Raw genomic sequence first — 27,654 nt, 5'->3', positions numbered from 1 at the left:
AAAAAGGAACAAATTACTTCCAATCATGATTACAATCCCGGAGTTTTATAACAACCGAGATATATTCATAACTGGTGGCTCAGGTCTGACGACTTAAGTTGATTAAATGATGTGTAGCATGGATGTGGAAGTGATTGGAATGGTTTTTTGTCAATTTTTGATAATTTTTCCATCAGTTCCTCGTCCTAGAGCTTAAGTGGAAGTTGGAGTGTCTGTGAATTTACCCCGGGCGGCACGGTGCAGCAAGGTGCAACAAGATGCAGCAAACAAAATTGAGTCAAAAAGCAATTCAATCGGTTCCATTAGGGCATCTTATCCATATTTTGTAGTTTAGCCGTCCATATGGCAAACCTTAGATGCACTAGTGACTATGTTGTGCTGCACGGTGTCAAATTGAGACATAAAGCAACTGAATCAGTGCTATTAGGACATATTAGCCATATATTGTAGATTTGCTGCTCATATGGCAAATCTATCTAAGCACTAGTAATTATGTTGTGCTGCTCGGGTTACCCCATGTCAAATTCGACTCGACTTCGAGCTCTGCTGGATACTCAATACTAAAAAAATCATTAAAACATGATTAGAACCAATAACCCATTCCAATCCAAATCCACAGCTTCACACTTCCTAACCCCCTCCATAACTCTATGCTTCTTTAACTTGAACAACTTTCCATTCTCTCAAATTAATAGGTTTTGTTGGTAAAGTCTTAATTGAAAAACTACTCCGTTCATGTTCTGAGATCGAGGTGTCTTTGGGATTGTGACAATTAACGAACTCTAGGAATAGATTCTATTAAACCAAACTGTAAGTACTCTGGTATCGGTCACCGTCTCCGTCGACATATTGTCTTCGTCTCTGTCGACATATTGTCTTCGTCTTCGTCGACACATTGTCTTCGTCTTCGTCGACATATTGTCTTCGTCTCTGTCGACACATTGTCTTCGTCTTTGTCGACACATTGTCTTCGTCTATGTCGACACATTGTCTTCATCTCTGTCGACACATTGTCTTCGTCTCCGTCGACACATTGTCTTCGTCTCTGTCGACACATTGTCTTCGTCTTCGTCGACACATTGTCTTCGTCTCTGTCGACATATTGTCTTCGTCTTCGTCGACACATTGTCTTCGTCTTCGTCGACATATTGTCTTCGTCTCTGTCGACACATTGTCTTCATCTCTGTCGACACATTGTCTTCGTCTCTATCGACACATGGTCTTCGTCTCTGTCGACACATTGTCTTCGTTTCCGTCGACACATTGTCTTCGTCTCCTTGACCATGGACAGTCGATACCCAACTACACACCAAACAACACAATTCCATCCCAACATAATTGAACAGCGTGCTAACAATTTACTTAAAAAACAAAACCTTCAATGCTTATAACCTCTACAAAAAAAAAACTGTTCATTCATCATTCCTTAATTCATTCATCACCAAGCATGTTTCAATCTGTAATTTCTTTTCTATTTTTTTTTTCGATTTTCTAAATCGACAATCAATCAAATAGAAAGGAGAATCATGAACAAGGCAATTAGAGACGAGTGAAACTTTCATCTTCATTAATTTTTATCTATTTTGCTACTCAATTTCCAGCTGTTCAGTGGATTAATGGAAACAGATCCAAAAGTTTTCAATAAACTCGTACCAATTGAAGGTGATGTGACTGTCATTGGACTCGGTTTAACAGATGAATCACGTGCAATATTGAAGGATGTTTCGGTTATTTTTCATTCAGCAGCGTCTGTTCGTTTTGATGAAAATTATAAGACTGCAATAATATTAAATACTAAAGGAACGCATGAAGTCATTAAATTTGCTCTCACGCTCGACAACCTGGTATCGTTCGTGCACGTCTCAACGACTTATTGTTATCCGGATCGTCAATTTATCGATGAAAAGGTAGGAATTGCTCTTCATGTCACTTTTCTCTTCCTTTTTTACTGCCATGTCATTCTTATAGCTCTATACAGTACCTGGTGACTGGCAGGAGACAATTAAAATTGTGGAAAAAATTGATGATGAATTATTAGAGTACTTTATGCCAATTTACAATAACTTCAAACCCAATTCATATGTGTATGCAAAGGCATTAGCTGAGCATGTTTGTGAAAGCTATAAAAATCAAATTCCAATTTGTATTGTTCGTCCTTCGATTGTGGTTGGAACGGAATTGGAACCGATTGGTGGATGGTGTGACAACTTTAATGGACCAGGTATGAAGAGGGCTCTAACTTGTAAAAAAGCTCATTTTGTTCAAAAAGCCCAATTATTTTTTAAAAAGCTTATCAAAAACCAAATCATTCAAAAAGCTCTGACTTGTCAAAAAGCACGTTTTGTTCAAAAAGCTCAACTATATTTCAAAAGCTCTGTATTTTTCAAAAAGCCTTGTATTTTTTAAAAAAGTTCTGAATTTTTCAAAAAGCTCAATTATTTTCAAAAAGCTCTGACGTTTTCAAAAAGCTTGTCAAATTCAAATCGTTCAAGAAAACTCTGACTTAAAAAAATGCACGTTTTGTTCAAAAAGCTTTGCATTATTCAAAAAGCTCTGTCGTTTTCAAAAAGCTTACCAAAATTAAATCAATCTAGAAAGGTTTGACTCGTCAAAAAACACAATTTGTTTAAAAAGCTCAACATTTTTCAAAAAAGCTCAAATTTTTTCAAAAAGCTCAGACTATTCAAAAAGCTTGTCGAAATTGAAGTGGTACTAAAATGTTCTGACATGCCAAAAAATTCCGACATGTCAAAAAGCCCCGACTTGTCAAAAAGCTTACTTCATTCAAAAAAAGCTCCAATTTATGTCATTCAAAAGCGTAACCTCCCCATTACTCCATAATCCTCAACCATAAAATCCAATAACTATAAAAAATCAATATTTCCATTAATCCTTGTCACGCTGCGATGACCAACGCAACAACTTTACATTCTTTTATGATTTTTATTTTTCCTTCTCATTCTTTCCATATATCCAACCGCACAATATCTAGTCGGTCTTCTAACAGCCTGTGGACTAGGCATTATGCGAACGATGTATGCATCTAACAAAGCTCTATTGAATTGCGTTGCTGTCGATGTTGTTGCAAAAACTTTAATTGTTGCGGGATGGAAAACGGCAATAGACAATGGACTACAATCTGCTATGACATTAGGGGAAAGTGCAAAAGTGGAAGTTAATGAAAATTGTGAACAATTGCAGGTCTACAATTGTGCATCGACACATAACATGGATCTAGAATTACTGGTGTATGATGGTCAATATAGAATACGGAAATATCCATTTGAAAAATGTGTATATTTGCCAGGCGGTGGAGTTACATTATGTAAAGTCATGAACTATTTTCGGGTGAGTTTTGGGGCTGCAAGGATGCTTTATTGGCTGTAGGCATGAGGGCATCTGGAAATATTGTAGATGACTCGAATGTTTGTGCAAGTTTGAGCATTTTGATGCTTAATTTCATTGGAATGTGCCTGACTTCCTCAGAATCTCCAACATCCCCACTACCCCCTCCCCTTACCTCCACAGCCAATTCCATCACAATTTTCTAATTTGTTAAATTCACCATTCATCTGTAAAACTGACTTCATTCTCTTTACAGATCGCTTGCTTCCAACTAGCACCAGCTGTACTCGTTGACCAAGCATTGATATTAAAAGGAAAGAAACCAATGTAATTGCAAAATGCAGACTGCTTCCTCTACTGCAAAGTAATACTTTATTCATTGTCATTTTTTTGCAGGCTGATGTCGCTTCAGAGAAAAATTGCGGCTGCAAGTGTTGCATTGAGGAATTTTGTATTCACAGAATGGGAGTTTGGAACAAAAAACTTTAAGAATTTGGAAAAGATTATTTTGGCTGAGGACTTGTGAGTATCGAAATGGTTTTTGTTTGAGATGATGGAGATTGATTGGAATTTGGTTAGTGGAAGGATGGATTTTTAGTGATGTTCAGGTATTGCTGAGGATTACAAATTTGAGTTCATTTTTGTTTGGTCCATTTCTTTGTCAAAAAGCAAGCATTCTTCTAAAAAGTTCTGTAACTAAATGGAAATTGACAAGTTCAAGCATACTTGCCGTGGTTCGATTCCCAAAAATTATTCCTAACTTTGCATCAATTCATCCTTTCACCTTTTTGCTGATCATTATTGTGTACTTCCAATTTGGATGCTTAAGAGCTTCGTCAACTAGACTAGTCACTTAGACAACGCCTATCCTAACATATCATTTAGCAATACTATAAACATCCTAATTCTAACAATACAAATTTCCATTCAAACCCTTCAAGTGTCTTCAATATCATCTCAACATCACATAATCCTTCCTCATTTCACAATTTTTTCTCAAAATATTTCAGGAAAGACTTCAGTTTAAAGAGGAGAGTGAAGAGCAACAAAGAGTATTACGAAATACAAATTATAGGTAAATTAATGAATTTATAACAAACTTAATTCTATATTTGAAATGAAACAAAGAGCATCATGAGAAGATGTCGTGAAGATTTATATATTTGGGGGTCCATGATTTGAATAACATGAGCTTAAGCATGAAATTTTGAATTAACAAAAATATGTAATAATCAATTAATTGCAAGTTATTGTCCAGTCGATGATAATTTTGAGTTGAATTTGAGAATCACCTGCATAGACATAATTATTAAAACCATGGACCCCCTCTCTTGTAAAGAATGAAACAAAAGGCATTGCTTTGAAGTTTCACTCAATTCTCATGATTTATATATTTTCTCTCATGAATTTATTATTTGTCAATATGTATGCAGCATGTCATATTATTGTTATTAAAAAATATTTCTTATTCCTTCCTTTCCAAAAATATTGAAAAATATCTTCGGCACATCCACACAACACACTTAAAAAAAAAGGCGCTCGAAGATATCTCATGAAGGAGCCCGATTCATCGATTCCAGCATGTCGTCGAAGGATTTATCTACTTTTAATATTTGACAGATTATTTCGTATTGTGCTGTTTGGATACATCCTTTATTGGATGGGTAAAAAGATCAATTTGTTTGACAACAAAACTCCCTTTTTTGAATACAGCAACGATACAATTATTCAGAGAATTTAATTTAATAACCTCGAGCAATTTGAATTTTTTTATTTTATTGTAGATTTGGACCTTTTTTGTTCGGTTCCATTTAAATTTGTTTTGTTTATGCTGAATAAAAAGGAATAAGTATCGAGAAAAAAAATTTAATTTTGTTTTGTTCTTTTTTTGTTTCTTTTGACTTTGTTTGTTACAGAATAAAAAAGTTTTCAATATCCGCAATTTGCTTATTTGACTGTCGTTCTGTCTACCTGTCGATCTGTCATTCATTTTGTCCATTTGTGTCTGTCTTGGCCAGCCGGAGTTCATCTTGTTCCATTTTAGTTCATTTTAGTCAATGCGAATTTGTTTTGGTTCATCTTAGCTTGACTTAGTCTTTCTGAGTCTGTCTTTGGCCACCTGAATCTATCTTAGCCTACCTGAGTGCTTCTAGTTCCTTTTGACTTCGTGTTAGTCCGTTTGAATTTGCTATAGTCCATCTTAATCGGCCCAAGTCGGTGTCTATATGTCTTAGTCTATTGAAAGAATCCATCTGAATCTATTTTGTTCCATTTGAGTCCATTTTGGTCTATCTGAGTCAGTTTGCGTCCGTCTGGATCCATCTGCATCTGTCTTAGTCCCTTTTAGATCGACCGAAGCCGTTTTAGTTTGTATGAAGACGTTTGAGTATGTTTGAAGCAACCTGTGTCCATTTACGTCTATTTGAGTCTATTTGAGGCTGTCTTCAATTTCAAATGACTCTCTTTGAGATCGTCTTAGTTCATTTGAGTCCGTCTTAGTTTTCTTAAATCATGGTAAGACCACCGAATCCATCTGGATCTATTTGAGTCTATTTTATTTCATTTGAATCTGTCTAAATCCGTCTTAGTCCACCTGAATCTGTCTTAGTCCTTCTGAGTTTATCCTAATTCATCTGTGTCCATTTTTATCCTCATATGAGAGTTCATTGGGATTTTTTTGAAGGCTTCATGTCGAATGGCATCAACAGACACAATAAGTATGTCAAAAAACACCAAAATTGATTCTATATGAAGTCTCAAAGCAGGTTTTGTTCCTTAATTCATTCAAAATGCGCCTATGCCACTCAGAATTAACTCCATTTATTTACAACTGCAAATGGCCTAAGCAAGTAAACAACAAAACTTTTCTGTTTACAAATCATGATTTAATGCTAAAAATAATACGGTTCTACTTAATATTAAGCATAAAATTGTACAAATTAAGTTTCAAATGCACGTTTTGAATTTCATTGTTGTCAATTTAACTTCCGGGAGCTCATTAGGATCAATTTGATATCTTCAATGAATTTGCATTACTTCCTTGTGATTCATGATTTGAAATCTGATTGTGGGTAATAAAAAGTTTGTAATTGTAAGGCTCAATTTAATTATAGGCGGATATAGCATTATAAATTGAGATTAGAGGGTTTGAGATGAAACTGGGTAATCGAAATTAGGAGCACATGCAGCATTATTTGTTGATCCTTATGTGTTTGTTGATGAAGCCTTAGTGACAAGGACATTGTTGGGAATTAAATAGGAACTGAGTAATACATAGTGGATCATGTAGACTAGGCACTGCTGAGGATGATGGTGACTAGATTGATCTAGCAACGCGACACACATTCCGAATAGCACCAGTGGGTTGATCGACCCGCTCAGCTCTGGCATGGTATCGAATTTACATAGATGACGTCGGCCTGGGACCAATTTTTGGATCTATGAGCCAATTTGTGCTATTCAAGCATCCCCTCCCCTAAATATTGTTAAGTAATAAGACAGCAATCCCCAAAATTAATTTTCAAACTCTCTAAAAATTCTCAAAAAATATTTTGCATGTTCTAGCAAATCATACTTCACAGAACACCAAACAACACGCACCTACATAACTTCCACTATCCCAATTGACATATAAAAATTGGATTATATACATGAATGATATTTTTACACACACACACACACACACACACACACACACACACACACACACACACACATTTGTCATATAAAATAAAATTGTAAATGGCAAAGAATGAGAGAATGAAAAGGCACAACAGAACAGAACAGAACACAACATGCAAAGAAAAAAAAAATAATCAAAAAATATCACCAGGGAAACATTTATTCCAACTTTTACATCACATATAACTGTATAGCTGAATATGTGAATGCACAAAAGCCCCAAGAAGAATGAAACTTTTTCATCATCTTCGTTGCGGTCGTTTGAAGGAAAAGGGAGGAATTGTATTGCACGAAAGACAAGCACACAAAAAAAAAGTGAAAGAAGTGCCATCAATTACGTATGTATCTTTGACATTCCATTGTTTCATTCTGTGTGCTGAACATTCCATTAGCGGATTTACTTTTAAAAACTGACATGCTGAATAAAAAATTTCGCTGGAATGAGATGGTCGTAAAAAAACTATTTAATGGATGCTGCTGTGCATGCTTTCGTGCTAAAATGTAATTTTTTTTGTGTGTGTGCTTCTGAAATTGATGCTGCTTGTTAGGAATTCGAGAATCTTTTAAAAGTTAAATTGAGTTAATTTTTTTCTGAGAAATTAGATTGAATACATTTGGAATGTACACGAGCATGTCTCAGTTCCGCTGAAATTTAAGAATAATTTTTTTTAAAATATTCTCTCAAATGTCAAATATTTTTGCAAATTCTATCCTTTTTTGTATTCGTTTGAAAAACCCACAGCTTAAACAAATAAATGTCATCTAGAATTTTTGAGAATTTCTTCCACCTACCATAATAAAGAGCCACAAAATTTGCATACAAAAACATTATGTATCGAGTTAAACAGCTTGAGAACTTTTGTTCTTATCTCAGCAACCCCATCCCACCTCCCTTGCTTCTTTTTGTCAAATACACGTGGCATTCTACTCTTGGAGAGGACAAAGAGGACAGAGAGAGGACAGGGAGAGGACAGAGAGAGGACAGAGAGAGGACAGAGAGAGGACAGAGAGAGGACAGAGAGAGGCAGAGAGAGGGCAGAGAGAGGACAGAGAGAGGACAGAGAGGGACAGAGAGAGGACAGAGAGAGGGCAGAGAGAGGACAGTGAGAGGACAATAAGGTCAGAGAGAGAGAGACAGAGAGAGGACAGAGAGAGGACAGTGAGAGGACAGTGAGAGGACAGAGAGAGGACAGAGAGAGAGGACAGAGAGAGTGCCAGAGAGAGGACAGAGAGAGGACAGTGAGAGGACAGTGAGAGGACAGAGAGAGGACAGAGAGAGGACAGGGAGAGGACAGAGAGAGGAGAGATAGTAGAGACAGGAGAGAGAGATCAAAACTTGCTTGATCTATTCACTAAGCTTAATTGCTCCTCAACTCGAAATTCATACCTATATCTCAACTAAGTCTTGAATCTCTTCTAGAACAATGACTAGACATAAAGCCAAAAATCTACTATTCTCTCCGACAACTACTTCAAACGACGTCTAATAACAAAATAGATAGCACAAAAAAGTTTTCTAAAATTTTATTAATCATCTTCTACACAGGAGTAGAGTAAACAGCAGGTCATTCATGACAATAATGTCCTCATTTTTCAATAAAGTATAGAAAATTCAATTAGTTCTTCCATGAACTGCACAGAAAAAAAAGCCACAAAACTTTCTAATTTATTATACGGTCTTGATGCTCCATAGTTCAAGTAATTCTATTGGGGGTGTGTATATGCTCTTAAATTACATTTTTTAGTACCAACAACAACAAAAAAAATTATTAATTAAATATTTCTCATCTCTTCCTCCTACTTTATGCTGTATTTTTTTTTTTTCGAGTGAGCATCGCGAGAGTAAACACTTGTGCTATAGCATTCGATAATTTTGTGTTATTTATTGATGACCTTTTTCATCTCACATAATGTTCCTTGAGATATATACTTGAAGCACTTCCCCTCCTCCCCCACTCGGCCCCCCTCGATGTGTTTCATCAAAATTATAAAAGAACAAAGCAAAGACATTCTCATCGTCATGGATGAAGCATTTAAAGTTTAATGGAATTTTTTTTTTGTTCTTGTCATAATATTTTTGTGAATAGTAAGGATGTGATGTGGTAAAGAGGATGACGAAATATGAGTATTTGCTTAAATTAAATAGCTTCTTTTGTTTTAAAAATGGATTTTAGCAAAAAGTGCATTTTTTGAAGGCTTATACAGAGTTACTCAGTTTTGACATGTTTTGTACTAGGGAGGTACTTAAGGGACATGCTCGGGAATTGAACCAATGCCACTGATTAAAGAACATAAAGTGTAGATCAGCTCAATCTTATTACTACTTCTGCCAGTTCTTTGGCTATGGAGAACACGAAGGCTAGTAGTATGCCATGTTGAGAGAACGTCTGTAGATTCAGCTCTACGGATTACTTTAGCCAGTTCTGGATATTGAGAACTCCAGCTTGAAAGTATCCATTAATCAAGTTTCGAACCCTTGACTTCAGAATTGGAGCAAAGCAATTAAGTCCCCAATAACTAATATACTTTACAGTCTAGACATTTCAACCCATCTAATTCCCACATAATAACCACAAAATACTTAACAGCTGACATTATTATTCTAGTTTTACAGACAAAATATGCGCTGGAACCACCAAACAAATAAATTTTGTGTAGCTTTAGTGTTTTTCTTCATAAATTTTGCATTTAAGACAGCATTCTTTAAAATGGAAAGCACACAAAAAATACTTAGTGCTGCGATGCTTTTTTAATGCATTCCATGTCGCTTTGTATTTTCTAGGTGAGATGTTGTTAATACAAAGAAGAATAAAATACATAAAAAAAACAAAAAACCAGCAACTTTATATACCATTTGTGAATAAGAATAATGGAAATAAGTGTAAGTTGACTTCATTGTTGTTCTTAAAAATTTCTTGGTATTGTTGAAGAAAATAAATTAAATGGAATTTATAGTGCAGTAGTGAGACAGAATATGGAATGTTGAGTTTTATTTTTGAACATTTTTTTGTAATTTAAGAAGTTTTGCATTATTTCTTTAAATTAAAGTTCAAGTAAAGTTGTTAAGTTGAAGTTAATGGTTCAGGGTCGAAGTGACGGTTGGTCTTATCACTTTGTGATTTAGAGGTCGAGTTGGATTCGATAAATTGGGTGCGCTAAGAATTAATCAATATTTGAAAGAATTGAATATTATGCTTTACAAATGGCAGCAGAATTAGGAGAACATTGGAATATATAGCCGCACAAGAGCGTATGTAGGAGTATAAGGACGTGCATAGCGGCATATTTAGAAGTATAAGGTATGTTTAATGGGACAAGGGCATACATAGGAGTATAAATTCATGTATTGGAGTGCAAGGGTATGCATAGAGGTATAAGGGCGTATCTAGGAGTATGAGGGTATATTTAAGGGTACAGGGGAGTATGTAGTGGTATATGGTCGTATAAAGTTAAATAAGAGCATATACAGGAGGACAAGGGCATAATGAAGAGTGCAATAATGATGCAAGGGCGTATATAAGGATGTAAGAAGGTATATATGGGTACAAATGCGTATAAATGTGTACACGGCCGTATATAGGGATGCAAATTCATATGTAATGATACAAGAGTGTATATAAGGGTATAAGGGCGTATATTGGATCACAATGGTGTGCTTTGGAGGCCAAGCCTTTCTTTTTATTAACAAAATTCTTCAATTTGCAATGTAATTCCAAGTTAAAAATCTCTTAGCACCGACACGTCAGAAAACTATAATTAACTTCAAATAACAATTGAATTCCCTCACTTATATGCTAATACCTTTCTTGATGCTAATAAATTCCCCAATACTAATCAAAAATCAACAATGAATAGCAAATTGAAAACTAAATCTCGCTAATTTGTTCATAAATTTCCAATCCCTCTTCAATATGTGCTAAATTCGACTATCTAAGATCCAAAATAGTTTGCATTTTCAGGAGAAAAAAGGAAAAACAAAGAAAAATTCGTCCTAGACGTGTATAGAAAATACATAGAAAATCAAGTGATGCTTAAATCATGTTGTTGTTGATGGCAAAAATCAACAAAACAAGGAATTGTTTTAGAATATTCAGCATCCACACATTTTGCAAATTTATATCCGTCGTCGACATCGTCTTCACTCCATACCACACATTTACCTCCCGATTCTCGTTGATCTATGATGAAAATAAATTGAATTTGTTTATATCTACACATAAAAAAAATAGCAAGCATAAGAAAATGAATGAATTTGAATATAGCATTAGTACTGCTAAAAGTTAATTTGCATGTATGTATTACGTGAGTGAATAAGGATGAGAATAGGATGGATAAAAAAAAGAATTTGTCTATTTACCTTCATACTAATGTCTGTAGAATCATCAGGAGTTGATAAGGAATGGACCGAATGCAGGAAGATAATAGGTAATTAGGCAGGTAAATGAATCACTGAAGCATTCAAACATGATCAAGTTGCCGGAAACAAACACGATACTAGCAAATTAGGGCATTAATCTAGTAAGTGCAGTGTCTGATGAACCACTTAAATGTTACGTAAAACTAGCTAATCGCTGGATATCGCTTACTGATTGCCAGCTTCTTTCTAAGATATCTTATATAAGTGGCTATCCAAAGACCTGTTAGAAAGAAGCTGGCAATCGGTTGTCCACAATATTTCAACAATATTCATTATTTCCTTCAAATCCGTTCCTGAATAGCCCAAATCGGTTAGTTCATCGAAAGTCCGGTACCAGGCCAGCGTGATGGTCACGCTTAATGTCGGAATCGGTTTGAATTTGGCATCATGTCAAAGTCACGATGACCTGGACCCTAGCTGTGCTCTTCGGGAGTCCAAAACAATAAAAAAGGTGGAAAATGTCTCCATTTTCCTTCATATCAGCATTGATTCACAGCTTCAAACCTTTATGCTAATGAAAAAATATTTTACGACAAGCCTGGCAATAAAACGACAAACATGAATCATAAGATAAGAGCACACGTATACAAGGACATATACACGCATAAATATGTTAATGAGAAGAAGCTGAAAAAAATGAGTAGCAAATTAATTGAAATATTCAGCATCCTACTACCCATTTTCATCTCAATTCTCTAATTTAATTTTCATTCAAAGGAATTAAGTAAAGTCAAAAGTAAACAAAAAATATTTTTTGGATGTTGTCTGTATGTCTTGAGATGTAGATAAAGTTACTTGAGCAGATTTTCATTCATTTACCCAGTGTGACATTTATGTTACAGACTAATATGAGGCAATTCATTAAAAATTAAAATAAAATTTGGAAAAATAAGAAGAAATTCACACAGAGTTGAGAAAATTAATGGAATCGACATCAAAGAAAGTTTTGTACTTAAATTAATGCTGATGTAAATTTTCTGTTTGGGTTTTGTGGTAACTATGCGAGGATTTAAATATCAAAGTTGATGAGTTTGAAGCTGCTGATTTAAGAAGAAGTTTGGATTTTTGTGATTATTTAGAGGCTGTTTAAGTATGACGCTCATTTAGACTAAGATGGAGATAAGAGTTCCTTCCTGGAAGGCACAGGATGTGAAAAATGGCAAAAATCAGGCTCCAGGCTGACGTGAGTCTTGCCTGAATCTAAATTTCACTGAATCGGGGTACATACTAGTGTCAAGCCGGTCTAGCACCACATTTTTACGCCTTGTGCCTTCTTGATTACCGATCTGGGAAGATCCATTCTGTTTAGGACTCAAATTAGTTCATATTAACATGAAAAGCACAACTCGGTTGAACATTCCAAAATCTGACTCAATGCCATCTTGACTCCGATATGGTGCCTGACTTAAACCGAGTTCAGAATTAAATCTAATTATGACCTAAACTGAGTTTGAGCTTAAAGTTCGAGTGCGGACTTAAAACTCGAGTCCAAAACTTAAAACTCAAGTCCAGACCTTAAAACTCGAGTTCAGACCTTAAAACTCGAGTCCGGACCTCAAAACTCGAGTTCGGACCTTAAAACTCGTGTCTGGACCTTAAAACTCGAGTCCGGACCTTAAAACTCGAGTCTGGACTTAAAACTCGAGTCTGGGCTTAAAATTCTAGTCCGGACTCAAAAGTGCGAGTCTGGCACCAACTAAGAGTCTTGCTGGATTCTAACCAAATCTGGTACCAAGTCAGAGTCATTCCGACTTAAAGCCCCTTCCTCCCTTTGTGCCTACACTTCCTAGGAAATCCCACAAAAATTTCCCACTGGGTATCTCAAAAAATCTAAATTAGACAACAGCAAACATCTTGAAAAACTTTCTTATTCTTACTCTCTTTTATTGTTTCTTTACAAACAGTCCTTTTCATTCATTTTACTTTCTACCCAGTGTTTAGCTGCTCTTCTTCATCCGAAAAAAAAAATAAGGAAACAAAAAAAAAAGAAAATCTCATCAAGCACAACAAAACAAATGTTCTTGAATGAATGACACAAGTAAAGAAAAGAAAAATAAAAAAAATTATAAAACAATGGAATGAAGATGGGGAGAAAGGGATGGAGTTGCTTGAGGCACCGAGCGGCACGCTGAGTAAAATTTGGTCCAAAAATAGCCATTTGTCATTTAGAATTAGGAAAATCTCAAAATAGATCCTAAATCCGCTTAGAAATAGAATTTACGGACCCATCTGGACACTTCCACATCACTTTGACAATTTGCTGTCAATATAGATTTATTTGTGATGTCGTGAGCAATACATGGATCTATGTCATATCAACAATACTGTATAATGCTTGTGACATCGAGCTTTGGGGGATTGGTAAGCTGTAACTTACTTCTATAACTAGCTGGAAGCTAGCCTGAGCTTGAAATGTTTATGAATCTGTCTTATGAAGATTGGAAAACTGTAACTAGCTGTTGTAAACTAGTTTGATGTTAGCTTGAGCTTGTAATGTTTGAGAATCGATCATATGGGGGATTGGTAAGGTGTAACTAGTAATAGGAACTAGCTTCAGGGGATATTTATGGAATATGATGGATTATAGTTGATCTGTAAGGTTAGTGAAGTACGGAAGACACCCGAAATTGGTAGCGTTGGCCGAAATCGTATTCGAGTATATTCAAATATTTGCCCAACACTTGAATTTGGTAGGAATCGAACCTATTGCCATCACAAATTGCCCTCACTAGAGAGAAGGCTGCAGATTTCCAGAATGATGTCTAACCCTTCGGATACTGAGGCCTTAATCTCGGATTGGTAGTTTTTCCTTTATAAGACTCGATATACCAGATTCCATTTGACATCATACCCGAATAACCAAAAAGTTGGTTCAATGCCAGTTCCATGTTGATCCATATCTTACTCAAAGCAATAGTTTTGACAGAAACGAAAGCGATTTATTGCTTGATCGAGCATGCATTCCTAGAGAATTGAGGGAATTTTAGAAGAACTCTACCGAACAGCAAAATACGGGGAAAGTCAGTTTTCGTTACAAAATTTGGACAAAATTAGCCGTCCGGTAGCATTTATAGCACCTTCTTGACTTGCCATCAACGCGGCCCATGTTACTATATGAATTATGCGTCTCCGTTCATACATTGAGTATTGAGCATGACTAAAGTATCAATACCTAAGCATGATTACTGAAGGATAGCAAAACGATGTCCAATCGACTATAATATGCTGCTCGGTACCTAAAAAACAATTTTTCTTCCTCTCTAATTTCAGTTTTAAGACAAAAAAAAATCTTATAATTAATATTTGCACAGTCCCGAGGAAGAGATCTTCAAGGAATATATATAACATACCAAAAATGCTATCAAAGAAAAAACATATTTTGTTCTTTAGGCAACAAAAAAAATGAGCAGTCCTGCTGGCGATTGTGCCGACGAGCTTAATTTTAATTGCTTTCACATGAAATTGCATTTTGTCGTTATCACATTTCTGACGACAATTAAATAAGATGAAGGCATGAGAGGAAGGGAAGGGAGACAAAAAAACACAATTAAGCTTTTAGGATGGAAAATAATTTTTTTTATGTAAAAAGAGAGTATTATTGGACATACAATGGAGATATACAATATTCGTTCCTTTCTTTTTTTTTGGCACAGAGAAAAGGTTATAAAAATTTTCTGGCTGTAATGTGCAGTTGATATTGATAAGAATTCTTTCGGAACGAATTTATGACTGGATAATGCTCGGTCTAATCTTTGTCGCTTTTTCCAAGCTCCTTTTTATGGCATTTGAATTGCTTTCGTCTATAAACGGGCTCTTTTATTACTTACGGGTTCTAATTTTTAATGGATTTTTCTGAAAAATTTTAAAATTTGATAGTTTATGGGTGGATGGGATTTAAAATTTTGTTACCAATTCTGTTTTGGAAATATGCTTTTTTTAATTACTATGTGCTGTGCTTTTGTGGTCATGCTTAACATTTCGTGAAACATAAAATTTAATTGATATTTTGATGGGAGTTTTTTTGGATCTTTTTTGAAGGAACTTCGCTTTTATTGTCGTGGATTAAATAAATTTCAATAATGGATCCTGAATGGGAAATTGGTAAGCTGAAGCTAGAGTTAGGGCTAGTTTCAGGCGGCATCTGAGAGAGTTTTGATTTCTGTACCGCCAGTGAAGCAAGTAAGTAGTAAGTAAGTAAGAGTGGGACTTGAACCCACGTCCTATGATTTCCAGTCGTATGGATCTACTATTGAGCTATCGATGGATTCCTTTTTGCTTCTAGGTAGCAAATTGGCATATATAAATTTAATCCCTTGTGAATGACTACTGCAGTCCAATGATATACTCTTGAAAGGACCCAGGAAAGGATTGATGTAGGTTAGTTCTTATTGATCCATTGTGAATCGTGGGGCGTTAATAAAGCGTTTTAACAGGTTTCTGTTCCTGGCTTACTTAAACGGCTACTTCTGCTAGTATTGGAAGGGAAACCCATTCCAACAATGTTCGTTAATCAACTTTCTAGTTGTTAATATACTTTTAGAAGTCAAAATGATGATGCTTATTGGTCATACAGATTATCTGTGATCCATCGTCTTACTCAGCTGTGGTTTAAAACTGGTATTTTTACTGGCTGCCAAGCACCAATTCCAAATGCTTCATTGTCTCTTTCAACAGCCTTTCTTCAAAAGTAACTGCACATCAGGATTTACCAATATCTTGTCATAAACGGCACAATGCAGATGATTTTATTTTTCACCGTAAAAATGGACCAAAGACAGTCATCACGAAGCTGTCAGGACACCCAATTGCCTTTCCGTCTAAGCAACCGTCTATCATGTCCTATCATTTACATTATGCTGCTCTCTTTCAAGTCACTAAAACTAACAACATTACGAAATTCCCAAAAACTCCCTTTAACTGTCCCAATATTCACAAAAATATACATTTACACCATATATTCATTAGCTCATCCATCCAAATGCATACCCAAAAAAAAAAAAAATATCCTTCTAACATAATTAAACCCACAATTACACATCCCATACCCGATCCATTAATATAAATTCGTATACACCAACAAGCAAGCATTACACCTCTATCCATTCTATCTGGCTGTGAGATCCATTTTTGCGGTGCACGAGTATCATGTTAAGCAATATTCAAAGTGTATAGAGACTGAAAAAAAATACATAATGTAGAATGTGTGAAGAAGCAAAAGAGGAAAAAAAGACGTCTCCATCGAGAATCATTTTTGGGAAACATGAAATTTCATGATAATTTCTAGTACATGTATTTGTACTTGTGGAAAGACATCAAATGACATGTTTCCTTTCCCCCCATCCGCTTCACGATACAAATCTCACAAAAATAACTAATTTTTATTTCCTTGGCAGAATACAGCACAACATACTGTCATGTGACCTCTTCATTCTGCCAAAAGATATTAAACACAAAAAATATATGTAGATGTACATACATACATAAATGTGTGCTTGGTGCTCACTATAGACGACAACGACGGAATATGTTTGCTTAAAATGACGAGAATGAAAACAAAACATAAAAAAATGTCATGTATGTATTCAATGTAAAAAGGCTTTTGGTGTCCGATTCAAGAGGAGTTGGAGGAGATGAACAATTTTTATCTTTACTGCTCTTAATCTTTACTTCTTCTCTTACCCTTTATTGTGCTTGATGAAAAAGTTTGGATGGGATGGGAATTTGTTGGTGATTTGGGGAGCATTTGGAATTGGATTTTGGGAATTGAGTTATTGTGGAGATTTCGTGATATGCTCATCAATTTTAAGTAACATAACCTCAAAATTGAATAACATAACCTCAAAATTGAGTAACATAACCTCAAAATTGAGTAGCATAACCTCAAAATTGAGTAGCATAACCTCAAAATTGACCAACTTAACCTCAAAGTTTAGTAAAATAACCTCAAATTTGAGCAACATAACCTCAAAATTTTCCGAAACTTTGCTTTAGACCAAACTTATACTTAAGCTTGATTATTTTGAGTTCTAATCTAAGTATTACCTAAAGGTGAACCCATGAGGATGGGATATTCGGGAGTCAACCCTTCGGACCTACCAGATATCTACCAACTTAAAGTATTGCAATCCTAAATATCCTCTACCATCCCGACAAAACACCAACAAATCCACAACATGATAAAATTTTAAAATCCCCTTTTAAAAACGAAAAGAAAAGAGTACTTGACATGACTTGAGAGATCAAGAGCTATGCTATGACAAAACACTGAAGGATGAGGAGATGAGATGAGATGAGAAGGAGTCTAAACAAACACACAAGCTTTCTAAAAAGGGGAAAAATAAATGAAGCCTTTTTTTTCTTAATTTAATTTTTGTTATCTCTTAAACTTACTGTCAAAACATGAGAATGACATTTCATCCTCACTCTACTCAATTTGGCTCTTTTATACACACTTGCTAAACATTTCGTCCAATATAAATAATTCAATTAAATTTCTGATTAATTTGCTTCAATTTTTTTTGCCTGCCTGCCTTTTTTTTTATTTTTGCATGCCTAAAAGTTCATTTATCGTTGTCGACTCTTTGGGTATGGTAAATATTCTTATGTATTAGGGTTGATGTTGCATTGAGAAATGGGTATGGGGTGTAGTCAGAGATGAGCAGGGGAACAGATGAGCAGGGGAGCAGATGAGCAGAAGAGCAGATGAGTTGCAACTACTGGCACCGAAATTGAGCAGACTTGAACCTCTTCTACAGCACAAATTGGCTACTTCCTAACTTCGCTGGTCGTACAGATCAATTGCGATCCCTAACCTCACACAGATGTCGCCTGAAGCTGATTCTACACACAAATTGACTGATCGATCAAAAATCCAACCATAGCCTCACCAAATCCTGACCAAACCCTGTCTTGGTACCGGAAATAGCTCAAAACTGGCCAGAGTGACGCCATCCTGATGCTGGAACAGTCATCCAACTTGTCAACCAGATAATCCAGTGATTAGAAGGTCTGGGCTGAAGCTACTCGCACTTAAGCTGGCTATTCGAGCTACTGAACGTATCCTCTCTAATATGGATGCTTCAATAGCAGGATGATGTCATACTGGCCCTTGTGGTCCTCAGAGTCATACTGCTCAAGTCATAAGTACCATTTCATCGATTCATCTTGCCAATGCTCCTTCCAATTGGTCATTATGACAGGGGCGACTCTCATCAACATTCTATCTCCATCCCTGCATACCGTACTCTAAGTCTACTATCAGAAAAAGCTGTGTAGGATGAGGTAAAATGACTAAAAATTTCAGTTCTTCTTCTTGATAATGAATGACGAAAAAAGGACAGAGAACAAGTGAGTACGAGGATGGAAGAAGCAAGCAAAAAGGAAAGAAAACATTTAAATTTAATTTGCTTGATGAACATGAAACGAAATAAAATTAAATAAAATGGAATGGATAGTTTTGTGGCTAAAATTAATTATTTTAGAGAAAAATCTTTAGAAAATGGAAGTAGCTCGTAGGATGATATTTAATTAAAACATTATAGAGCCATGACATTTCAACGTAATTTTCTAAACTGTAGGCGTTTTGGATGGTTTGTGATGTGTAATTATGCTATAAGATATATAAACTTATGATATGGATTTTATGGAGCTTACTACTAAAATTTCTATTTATTGAGCTTGGTTGGTGAGTTTCGGAGTAATTTTGTTTATCTGTATCACGTTAATTAGATTTAATTGATATGATTATGGATGATTGTTGGGTTGAATATGGTTGGATATAATGTTTAGTTGTTAAGTAACCCAGAAAGCACATGGCGTTGGAAATTGCCTAATATTCAGCGGCATATTAGCTTCAAGACTAGTTTTGAGACTCTAAATTGGATGCCGGATTACATTTTCCAGTGGTGGACAACCTGAATTCCACGGTACAGTTGTGGACCACCTGTGTAACGCGCTACAGTCGTGCACAACCTGTGTGTCGCGGTACAGTCGTGCACAACCTGTTTGCTGCGGTACAGTCGTGCATAACCTGTGTACCACGTTACAGTCATGCGCAACCTGTGTGCCATGTAACAGTTGTGCACAACCTGTGTACCGCGGTACACTCGTACACATCCCACGCTCGTACATACCCTACAATCGTGTACACTCTACACTCGTGTACACCACACACTCGTGTAGACCTCAAACTCTTATACACAGCCATAGATTTTTGGAAATGCCATAAACCGTATGCTGTTTCGTTTCAGGCTTACCACCAAAGAGTGTCGGGAGTTTTGAAAAGCTACCCATCCCTGTCATAATTGTGCGTGGGGTGCATGGACCTAGTACTAATTGTTTTATGGTGAAAACCTTTTAAAACCAATGTGCAGGCACATGAAAGCTGCCCACGAAGGGCGTAGATAGCTTTTGGAGAAATTACTTTCGAAAACGGAACCCAACCCACTCCTACCCTCCTTAATACAATACACTCCAGTTGCCCCCCACTTAATACACTCCTTAATGCAACCCAGCTGCTCACCACTTCCTCACAGTAATCATCCAAATCACAACATCATGTCAACACATCATGCAGTCCATTTATCATCACCCAACCAAATTTTCTGATTCCTTACAAATTGAATAAACTACAAATTAAACTACAATTTCTCGTCCACCATCACCTGCTTATACCACATAATGAGCACGCCATTCAACAATGTAGAATTGAGAAAATTTCCCCAATGCACAAAATGAATCCACGTCAGACGTATGCAAAAGGAGCACTTATCATAAACCACTTTAATCAACAGACGCCACACCGAGTAAATTGTACATGAATTGCTATTATCAAACACTTTATATAAATTATGTCAATTATTGAATGCAAATATAAGTCTGATTCGTGTAAAGTTCCATGTAAATATGGATACAGATTGATGTGTTTGCATACTGTTGAGTGAAAATTTATATTAAGTTTATTCAGTGATGCGAATATTTGAGATTGGAAACTTTTTTTATAAAAGGAAGTGATGGATAAATTGGTTGAATCAGGTGAAGGTGTAAAATGTAATTTCATTAAGTGGTACAAGATATATAGTTTGAATTCAAGATATCCAGGGTTATAGAAGGCTATGGAGAATACTTATCGAGGGACATAATGCTGCAAATTACATTCTTCGGGTGGAATTGGGTCAAGATCAGGTGCTGTCAGGGTATCTTTGAGACTTGCCTAAAGGATGGTGACGTAGAGCTGGTAACTGCGTACTCTTTTGACTACGGTATGTTGCTCGGGCTTGTATTGAAGAAGATGAGTTGCGAAAGCTGCGTTGCAGAAGCTTCGTTGAAGAAGCTGCGTTACAATATGAATCTATGCGACATGATGAGAATAGCAGATGACAGAATCGTACCCAGGTAAAGTATTCCAAAGTTTAGATGATATATTGGTAATTTTGTCAGCCAAAACCCTAATAAATTCAAGAATTATGGAGAAATAGCAGAGGACGAATTGACCAAAAAGCCTCCTTGCTTCTGGACACTCCCCTAGAAGGTGACATTGAAGTCGAACAACAATGAATAGTCAACAACATTAAAGACATTGAATAGTGGAGAGCATCTTTCCCCGATATCACCGAATCTGATACCAAGACAGAACTCTTGGAAGATAGCTGTCGATAGAGACATTATTGAACTTGCTATGGGTAATGAACAGACAGAAGACAGCGATAGAGCCAGCTTTAGGCGTCATCTGAGTGAGGCCATGGAGCAAAATTGGTGAAGTAAGTAAGACATCAAGACAGAGTCACGCCGACCTGAAGTCACAATACATATTTACTTACTTCCTTGGCTAGGGTGCACATGGCCCCATTGCTTTACTTAAAAGTTCCTACAATATTGCTCAAAAATTGCAAATTTTCTAAGATTTTATTAAAATTCAAGCATTTTCTATTTATTCAAATTCTACAAACAACTTCCTACAAAATTAATCACATCAAGCAATTGACACCTCCTACCAAAACCCTATGTCACAACAACATTAGTCAAAACGACAGCCTTATTAGCAGCAACAGTAACACTACTCAATGTTTGTGTTGCACCTTCGGTAAATGTGTCAAGTGATGCTGTATATACAGTCAATTGTGCAGGCAATGTCTTATCCGGATATGCATCAATTACATTAACAGATTGAGATGAATCCCCAAAGTTCATAATGACAATTGCTACATCATTTCCATACGATCGATAGTTCACAATTACATTTCCATCATTTACCAATTTCAAGTCATATGCTCCTTGTCTCAAGACATTTTGCTTCCTTAATTTTGTTAATTTAATGAAAATTTTCAAATGTGAATTGCTTGCTGCCTTCTGTGCCTTTACATTCATTGTCGTATAGTCAGTATTAACTGGTAGCCATGTCTTAGATGCATTAGAGAATCCAGCATTTGTTGAGTCATCCCATGGGAATGGAGTCCTGCAGCCATCACGTGATGCCTTTTCATAATTAACTGGATCTTGTGTATTACATGCACTTGGATCGACTGTTTCCTCCCATGTGAGATGAGTATTAAGTAATCCTAATTCTTCGCCTTGATATGTAACGGCAATGCCTGGAAGTGTTTGGAGTAAAATGTTTAATAAGTCTGTACGTTCGACACCGAGACGTGTTGCTAATCTCCATTGATCGTGATTGCCGAGCTGGAAATAGATGGAATGAAATGTTTGTTATTATGGTAGACCCGAGCAGCACAAGTTAGTTGCTAGGACAAATTTATGTCGCTGCGTTGATGGAATGACATAAGTGTGCCCTGACAGCACCGAGATGGCTACTATTGACCAATTAGTATGGAGACCCCAGTAGCACAAGGCAGTCGCTAGGACACAGCTACGTCATCGCTTTGATGGTATGACGTAATTGTGTCCTGACGGTACTGAGATGGACGGCACCACAACGTCGCCATATCAACAGAATGAGTGCAATTCATAGGATTGTGCTGCTCGGGCCATGATTAAGTTGCATCTATTCCTAACTATAATACTCACAACCCAATTAGCTTGTAGACCTTCAGGAACTCTCTCCAACCAATTATTAATTCTCGTGAAGTAGTCACTAGCTGTACTTTCAGAATTGACATTACTAATAAGCTCAAAATTAAATGGAATATGACTTCCCAAACGACTTCCTTCACCATAAAATCTTATCATGTTGTCAAGCGATGTGTAAGCTTCCGTCATAATAACTCGTGCAATTTTATCGCTACTCTGTGCAAACTCATCCATCAATGCACGCCATTGATAAATCATATCATAAGTTTCACTTCTATCATTTGTATAGACATGCTGTGTATAGCAATAATCATCTGGATTTGTACATGATGCACCTGTCAATGGCTCATTTGGAAAATTTCCTTTTGCATCAGCTTCAACTTCAAACATGAATGGAACAGCATCAATTCTGAAGCCAGAGACACCTTTACGCAGCCAAAATGTGATAACGTCCTTCATTTCCTGCACGACACGTCTATTGCGATAATTCAAGTCAGGCTGCTTATCCAAAAATGCATGATAATAAAATTGTTTACGTATTGGTGACCACTTCCAGCCTGAAAATCGGAAGACACTGACCCAATTGTTGGGTGGAATGTGTTCGCCTTTTACAGGATCAAAAGTACCGGGATGCCATGTATAGTAATTCTCATAGCCAGGTACGCGATTCTCTGAATTTATAAACCATTGATGCTCATCTGATGAATGATTCGGAACCAAATCGAGAATTAATTTGACATTGTTGGCCTTACATGCTGCTAGCAATACATCAAAATCATCTAAAGTTCCATAAGCTGCTTCAATATCCGTATAGTTGGAAATATCATATCCATAATCAGCTTGTGGGGATTTCATGATTGGCGATAACCAAACACCATCCATACCAATTTCAGCTAGGTATGGTACTTTTGATGCAATACCCAATAAATCTCCCAAACCATCAGCATTACTGTCCATAAAGGAACGCGGATAAATTTGATAAAAATTTCCACCTTGCCACCATTCCAAATCTGCTGCATATGAACAATGCACAGCCAAATACAGCAACAAAAGTTTAAAATGTCTCATGATGGACTTTAACAAATAAAACTTGATACAATTGTGCTGCTGCAGTGACTATTTTTGTCTTTATATACAGCTTGAATTGTTCTCACAAACAAATGAATGTTCAAATGTTGGTTGATAAAAATGATAACTGTATCTTGATTACACATTATATGCCGCAATGACACATAAAAGTGCACTTGAAAGTGCCATTTTTCCTTCATGCTTCTCTCTCTCTCTCACTCACTCACTCGTTGAATGTTTTTTTTTTGTATAATATTATGACTTTTATCAAGCCATCATGTGAATGTTTCTATTCTATTTATTTTGCTAATGCTTTAGGTATTTTAATGCACAATGGGTGGCTGTGCTTCATGTGGAACAGGTTGATGTTAGAATGTATGAACAAAAGGTATGCAAATTAAGCAAATGATTTGTTTATGCTGATGAGGATCTGGGTGGTGGATTGTTCTTTAGATGGTGCCCCATGGGGAAAGACGGGGTGGATTGTGGGGTACAATATTAGGGTATGTACTAGTCGACCGGATATTCTTGGACACACTTTCGTTTTTTGAATTTATTTTATCACAAACAAGAATTAAAAAGGTTCAATCAAGAGCCCAAAGGCTACCTTTCCTGTATTTTAGGTACAAAGGCCTGGAGCTTGATGCTGTGCCTTACACCCCGTCCAAGGCTGCAGGCCTACAGTTTGGGATGAACCCTAGAACTATCCTTACTTTCAGTAAGGTGTCATGTCCTCGTCAGGATGATGTAAAACTGGATTCAACAGAGATCTGGCACCATGTTGGATGGACTCTGTCCTTAGGTCACATTTTGAATCTTTTCGTGATCTGATCCATCCATGTCAAGGGTCAGATACTATATCAAAATCGCAGAAATCGTGATTTCTAATGGAACAGACACAAATAGTGCTTGACCTCAGATACGAGTAAAGAAGGATATCACGTAAATCACTAACCCTGACAGGTGTAGCGAACGGACTTATTAACTAGCAGTTATATAATTCTAGAGAACTGCTCACTATGCAGTTTCTGTTCCAACGTAGATGGAACTTAAGATTGAACATTGGAGTTGCCTATCTCTTAGGCATTCTGCCTATGTCTACTACACAGACTATCAAAACCTACAAAACCCAAGCAACCCCAAATGCACCTCCTAAAACTCCAACCAAATCAGTCATTCCAACTTCCAACTCAGTAGAAAAGAGAGCAAGTTCCAGCATATTAAATTGAATTTCTGTACTTATTGTTCACACAACAATAGAGAACAACGATGACTTCCTGCAGCGATATCTAAATAATCATCATATTCTCAAATATCTCTCACTTAAAATGCTTTCATGAAACGAGATGAGACATGCTTGATAGTCAGTGACTCGTTAGTAAAAAAAAAATAAGCATGAGAATTAAAAGATATTAATTAAGATTGTGCTAGGTCATTTGTAAAATTTAATTACATGTTGCAGTAAAATGGTGTTAAAAGTGTGACTTGAGTGCTGTGCTGCACAATTTAATTCATTTTGTAAACAGCGGAAACTGATAACAAATCTTAAGTGCACTGCAAATCACCTCGAGTGTAAACAATTTAGAATCAATTTTTAGAAGTGTCTATTGGATATACGGTCCAATATATTGAGCAGACATAATGAATTTTCAGTTAGTCTTAATCGGAATTTTCCATTAAAATGACAAAAATTGTAATTGTGCTGATTATAGCAGCTGTATGTGCTGTAAATTGTCAGGATCTTGACTGGTGGGAAGGTGGAAATTTTTATCAAATTTATCCACGTTCCTACATGGATAGCAATGGTGATGGCATTGGTGATTTACAAGGAATCAAATCGAAGCTTGCTTATGTCAAGGGATTGGGTATGGATGGTGTTTGGTTATCTCCAATCTATAAATCTCCACAAGCTGATTTCGGATATGATATATCGGATTATCGTGATATTAATATTGAGTATGGAACTCTCGATGATTTCAATGAGTTAATAGCTGAATGTGAACGATTGCAATTGAAATTAATCCTTGATTTTGTACCGAATCATACATCCGATGAGCATGAATGGTTTTTAAAGAGTGAACGAAATGTATCTGGATATGAGGATTATTACATCTGGCGTGATGGAAAGATTGATCCGTACACAAATCTTTTAGTTCCACCAACAAATTGGTTAAGTTTCTTCCGATATTCAGCATGGCGTTGGTCGAATATCCGTAAGCAATTCTACTTACATCAGTTCCATTATAAACAGCCAGACTTGAACTACCGAAGTGCTAAATTAGTTCAAGAAATGAAGGACGTATTAAGCTACTGGATGCACAAAGGTGTGGCTGGTTTCCGTATTGACATCATTGTTTGCCTTTTCGAGACAATGTATTCAGATGGAAGTTTCCCAGACGAGCCAATTGATAATCCAAATTGTGACTATAATGATCCTTGCTATCTCAATCACATTTATACCCAAGATCAAAATGAGACATACGATATGGCTTATCAATGGCGTGAATTACTTGACAATTTTAAAATTGCAAATGGTGGCGATACGAGAATCATGATGACGGAATCATATTCGTCTGTTGAAAAGGCACAGAGATTTTATGGTGATGGAGATAGGAAGGGATCTTATGTCCCATTCAATTTTGAGATTATAAAGAATTTGAATCAAAACAGCACGGCAAAGGATTACAAAACAGTTGTAGATTCATGGTTGGATCGTATGCCCAAAAAAACAGGCATTGAAGCTAATTGGGTGATTGGTAATCATGATCAGCATAGAGCAGCAAGTCGGCTAGGTGTGACTCGTGGTGACTTGCTGAATATTTTAGTTCAGACAATGCCAGGCATTGCCATAACTTATCAAGGTGAGGAACTGGTCATGACAAATGTCCATTTGTCATGGGAGGATACAGTTGATCCACAAGCATGCAATACACATGATCCAGTCAATTATGAAAGTTCATCACGTGATCCAGCTAGAACTCCATTTCCATGGGACAGTACTAAAAATGGTGGATTTTCAACAGCTGACGTAACATGGTTACCAGCTGGCACAAATTATCAAACAGTCAATGTAAAATTACAAGAGGAAGCGACAAACAGTCACTTGAAAATATTCCGTAGACTAACGACAATTCGTAAACAGCCTGTATTCCGGCAGGGAACTTATACTGGCATTTTACTGAATAATGAAAATGTTTTTGCATATAAAAGAGAATATGGGGATCAAGTCGCGGTTGTTTTATTGAATTTTGGTACATCACAGCAATCTGTTAATGTCGCATCGGCATTTAGTGGAATTCCTGCGCAACTGAAAATTTATACATCATCATTATCATCAGGGATGACAAACGGTGCGGAAGTATCAAGCACAAATGTTAATATAGGCAAAGATATTGGTGTGGTGTTGTTGTCATCAACCGTTAATGCTGAATATTAGAAAATGGAATAAAGCTATTATATGAGCTGTTTGTTATGTGAGCTCAAAGAATAGACAGAACGTTGTTTAATGTATTTATAATGTTTGCCAAAAGTGCATTAGAATCTGAAATAAAATGAATTTTCATGTGGAATATTTTGAGATTTTTTGAAATGCGAGAAAATGCTTTTGGGAATTATGAAATCATGTGGGGAATGTTTGGAAGTTATGTAACGCTGAAAAGGCTCCCCACCTCCTCCTCAAGATTTTAGGTCCAATTTTACTAAAGAATCCAAATTTTGGTCTACAAAGTGTTACGGTATGGAAATATGGTCCTATAGTTAGCGTTACGTAATTTCCGAACGTTCACCAATTGCTTTGTGCATTATATCTCTTATCAAAGGAAAGTTTAATGTAGAAATTTGATAGTTAGATTATGATCATTAGTTTTGATATGCTTTGAAGTTGCAGTTGGAGTTGTTGGGTTTTTAATATGTGCTGTGGGACGGTTAACTTCCCGATTGGACTATGGTCATGATTGAATACGTTAGAACTCGAAATAAACTTGACATTGACATGCCGCTCATTGATTATAACGTATTTTTGTCCCCTGGAGCTTATTATGCAAGGCGAAAAATTCCCGGCACTAACTTGGTGACTGATTTGTTGCGATATTTAGTTTAAATTCTACATGACTCGGTTA

The 27,654-nt window shown here is 36.3% G+C and overlaps 3 protein-coding genes across 3 annotated transcripts; 2 read left to right on the top strand and 1 right to left on the bottom strand.

Moving 5' to 3' along the window:
• The first annotated feature begins 25 nt into the window (after window positions 1–25).
• On the top strand, window positions 26–3,871 carry LOC139095448 (putative fatty acyl-CoA reductase CG5065). Its single transcript, XM_070646800.1, has 7 exons — window positions 26–83; window positions 696–751; window positions 1,602–1,907; window positions 1,969–2,221; window positions 2,993–3,348; window positions 3,602–3,672; window positions 3,742–3,871. The coding sequence occupies exons 1-7, from the start codon at window positions 26–28 to the stop codon at window positions 3,869–3,871; spliced, it is 1,230 nt and encodes a 409-aa protein (XP_070502901.1).
• Window positions 3,872–21,442: 17,571 nt separating this feature from the next.
• Window positions 21,443–25,176, bottom strand: LOC139095447 (maltase A1-like). Its single transcript, XM_070646799.1, has 4 exons — window positions 25,154–25,176; window positions 24,657–24,688; window positions 22,466–23,481; window positions 21,443–22,120 (listed from the first exon to the last, which is right to left on the bottom strand). Exons 1-4 carry the CDS (start codon window positions 25,174–25,176, stop codon window positions 21,443–21,445), a joined length of 1,749 nt encoding a protein of 582 aa, XP_070502900.1.
• Window positions 25,177–25,217: 41 nt separating this feature from the next.
• On the top strand, window positions 25,218–26,972 carry LOC139095446 (maltase A1-like). The gene has a single exon (XM_070646798.1). The coding sequence runs from the start codon at window positions 25,218–25,220 to the stop codon at window positions 26,970–26,972; it is 1,755 nt and encodes a 584-aa protein (XP_070502899.1).
• Window positions 26,973–27,654: the final 682 nt, after the last annotated feature.

The sequence above is a fragment of the Chironomus tepperi genome, unplaced genomic scaffold, assembly GCF_022539635.2.
Source record: "Chironomus tepperi strain 1889 unplaced genomic scaffold, CSIRO-AGI_Ctep_v1 contig_364, whole genome shotgun sequence".
In the NCBI taxonomy this organism is placed as follows: domain Eukaryota; kingdom Metazoa; phylum Arthropoda; class Insecta; order Diptera; family Chironomidae; genus Chironomus; species Chironomus tepperi.
The sequence above is the reverse complement of the archived record's forward strand: the minus strand, read 5'-3'. Positions and strand labels throughout refer to the sequence as shown.

Excerpts from the sequence above, each read along its gene's own strand:
- LOC139095446 (XM_070646798.1), top strand. The coding sequence starts at position 25,218 with ATGACAAAAATTGTAATTGTGCTGATTATAGCAGCTGTATGTGCTGTA.
- LOC139095448 (XM_070646800.1), top strand. The coding sequence starts at position 26 with ATGATTACAATCCCGGAGTTTTATAACAACCGAGATATATTCATAACT. Across the intron at positions 84-695 it reads ATTCATAACTGGTGGCTCAG|GTTTTGTTGGTAAAGTCTTA; the intron begins GTCTGACGACTT and ends TCAAATTAATAG. Across the intron at positions 3,673-3,741 it reads TTAAAAGGAAAGAAACCAAT|GCTGATGTCGCTTCAGAGAA; the intron begins GTAATTGCAAAA and ends ATTTTTTTGCAG.
- LOC139095447 (XM_070646799.1), bottom strand. The coding sequence starts at position 25,176 with ATGTCTGCTCAATATATTGGACC. Across the intron at positions 24,689-25,153 it reads TCTGCTCAATATATTGGACC|GAGGTGCATTTGGGGTTGCT; the intron begins GTATATCCAATA and ends TTGGAGTTTTAG. Across the intron at positions 22,121-22,465 it reads GTCTACAAGCTAATTGGGTT|CTCGGCAATCACGATCAATG; the intron begins GTGAGTATTATA and ends ATCTATTTCCAG.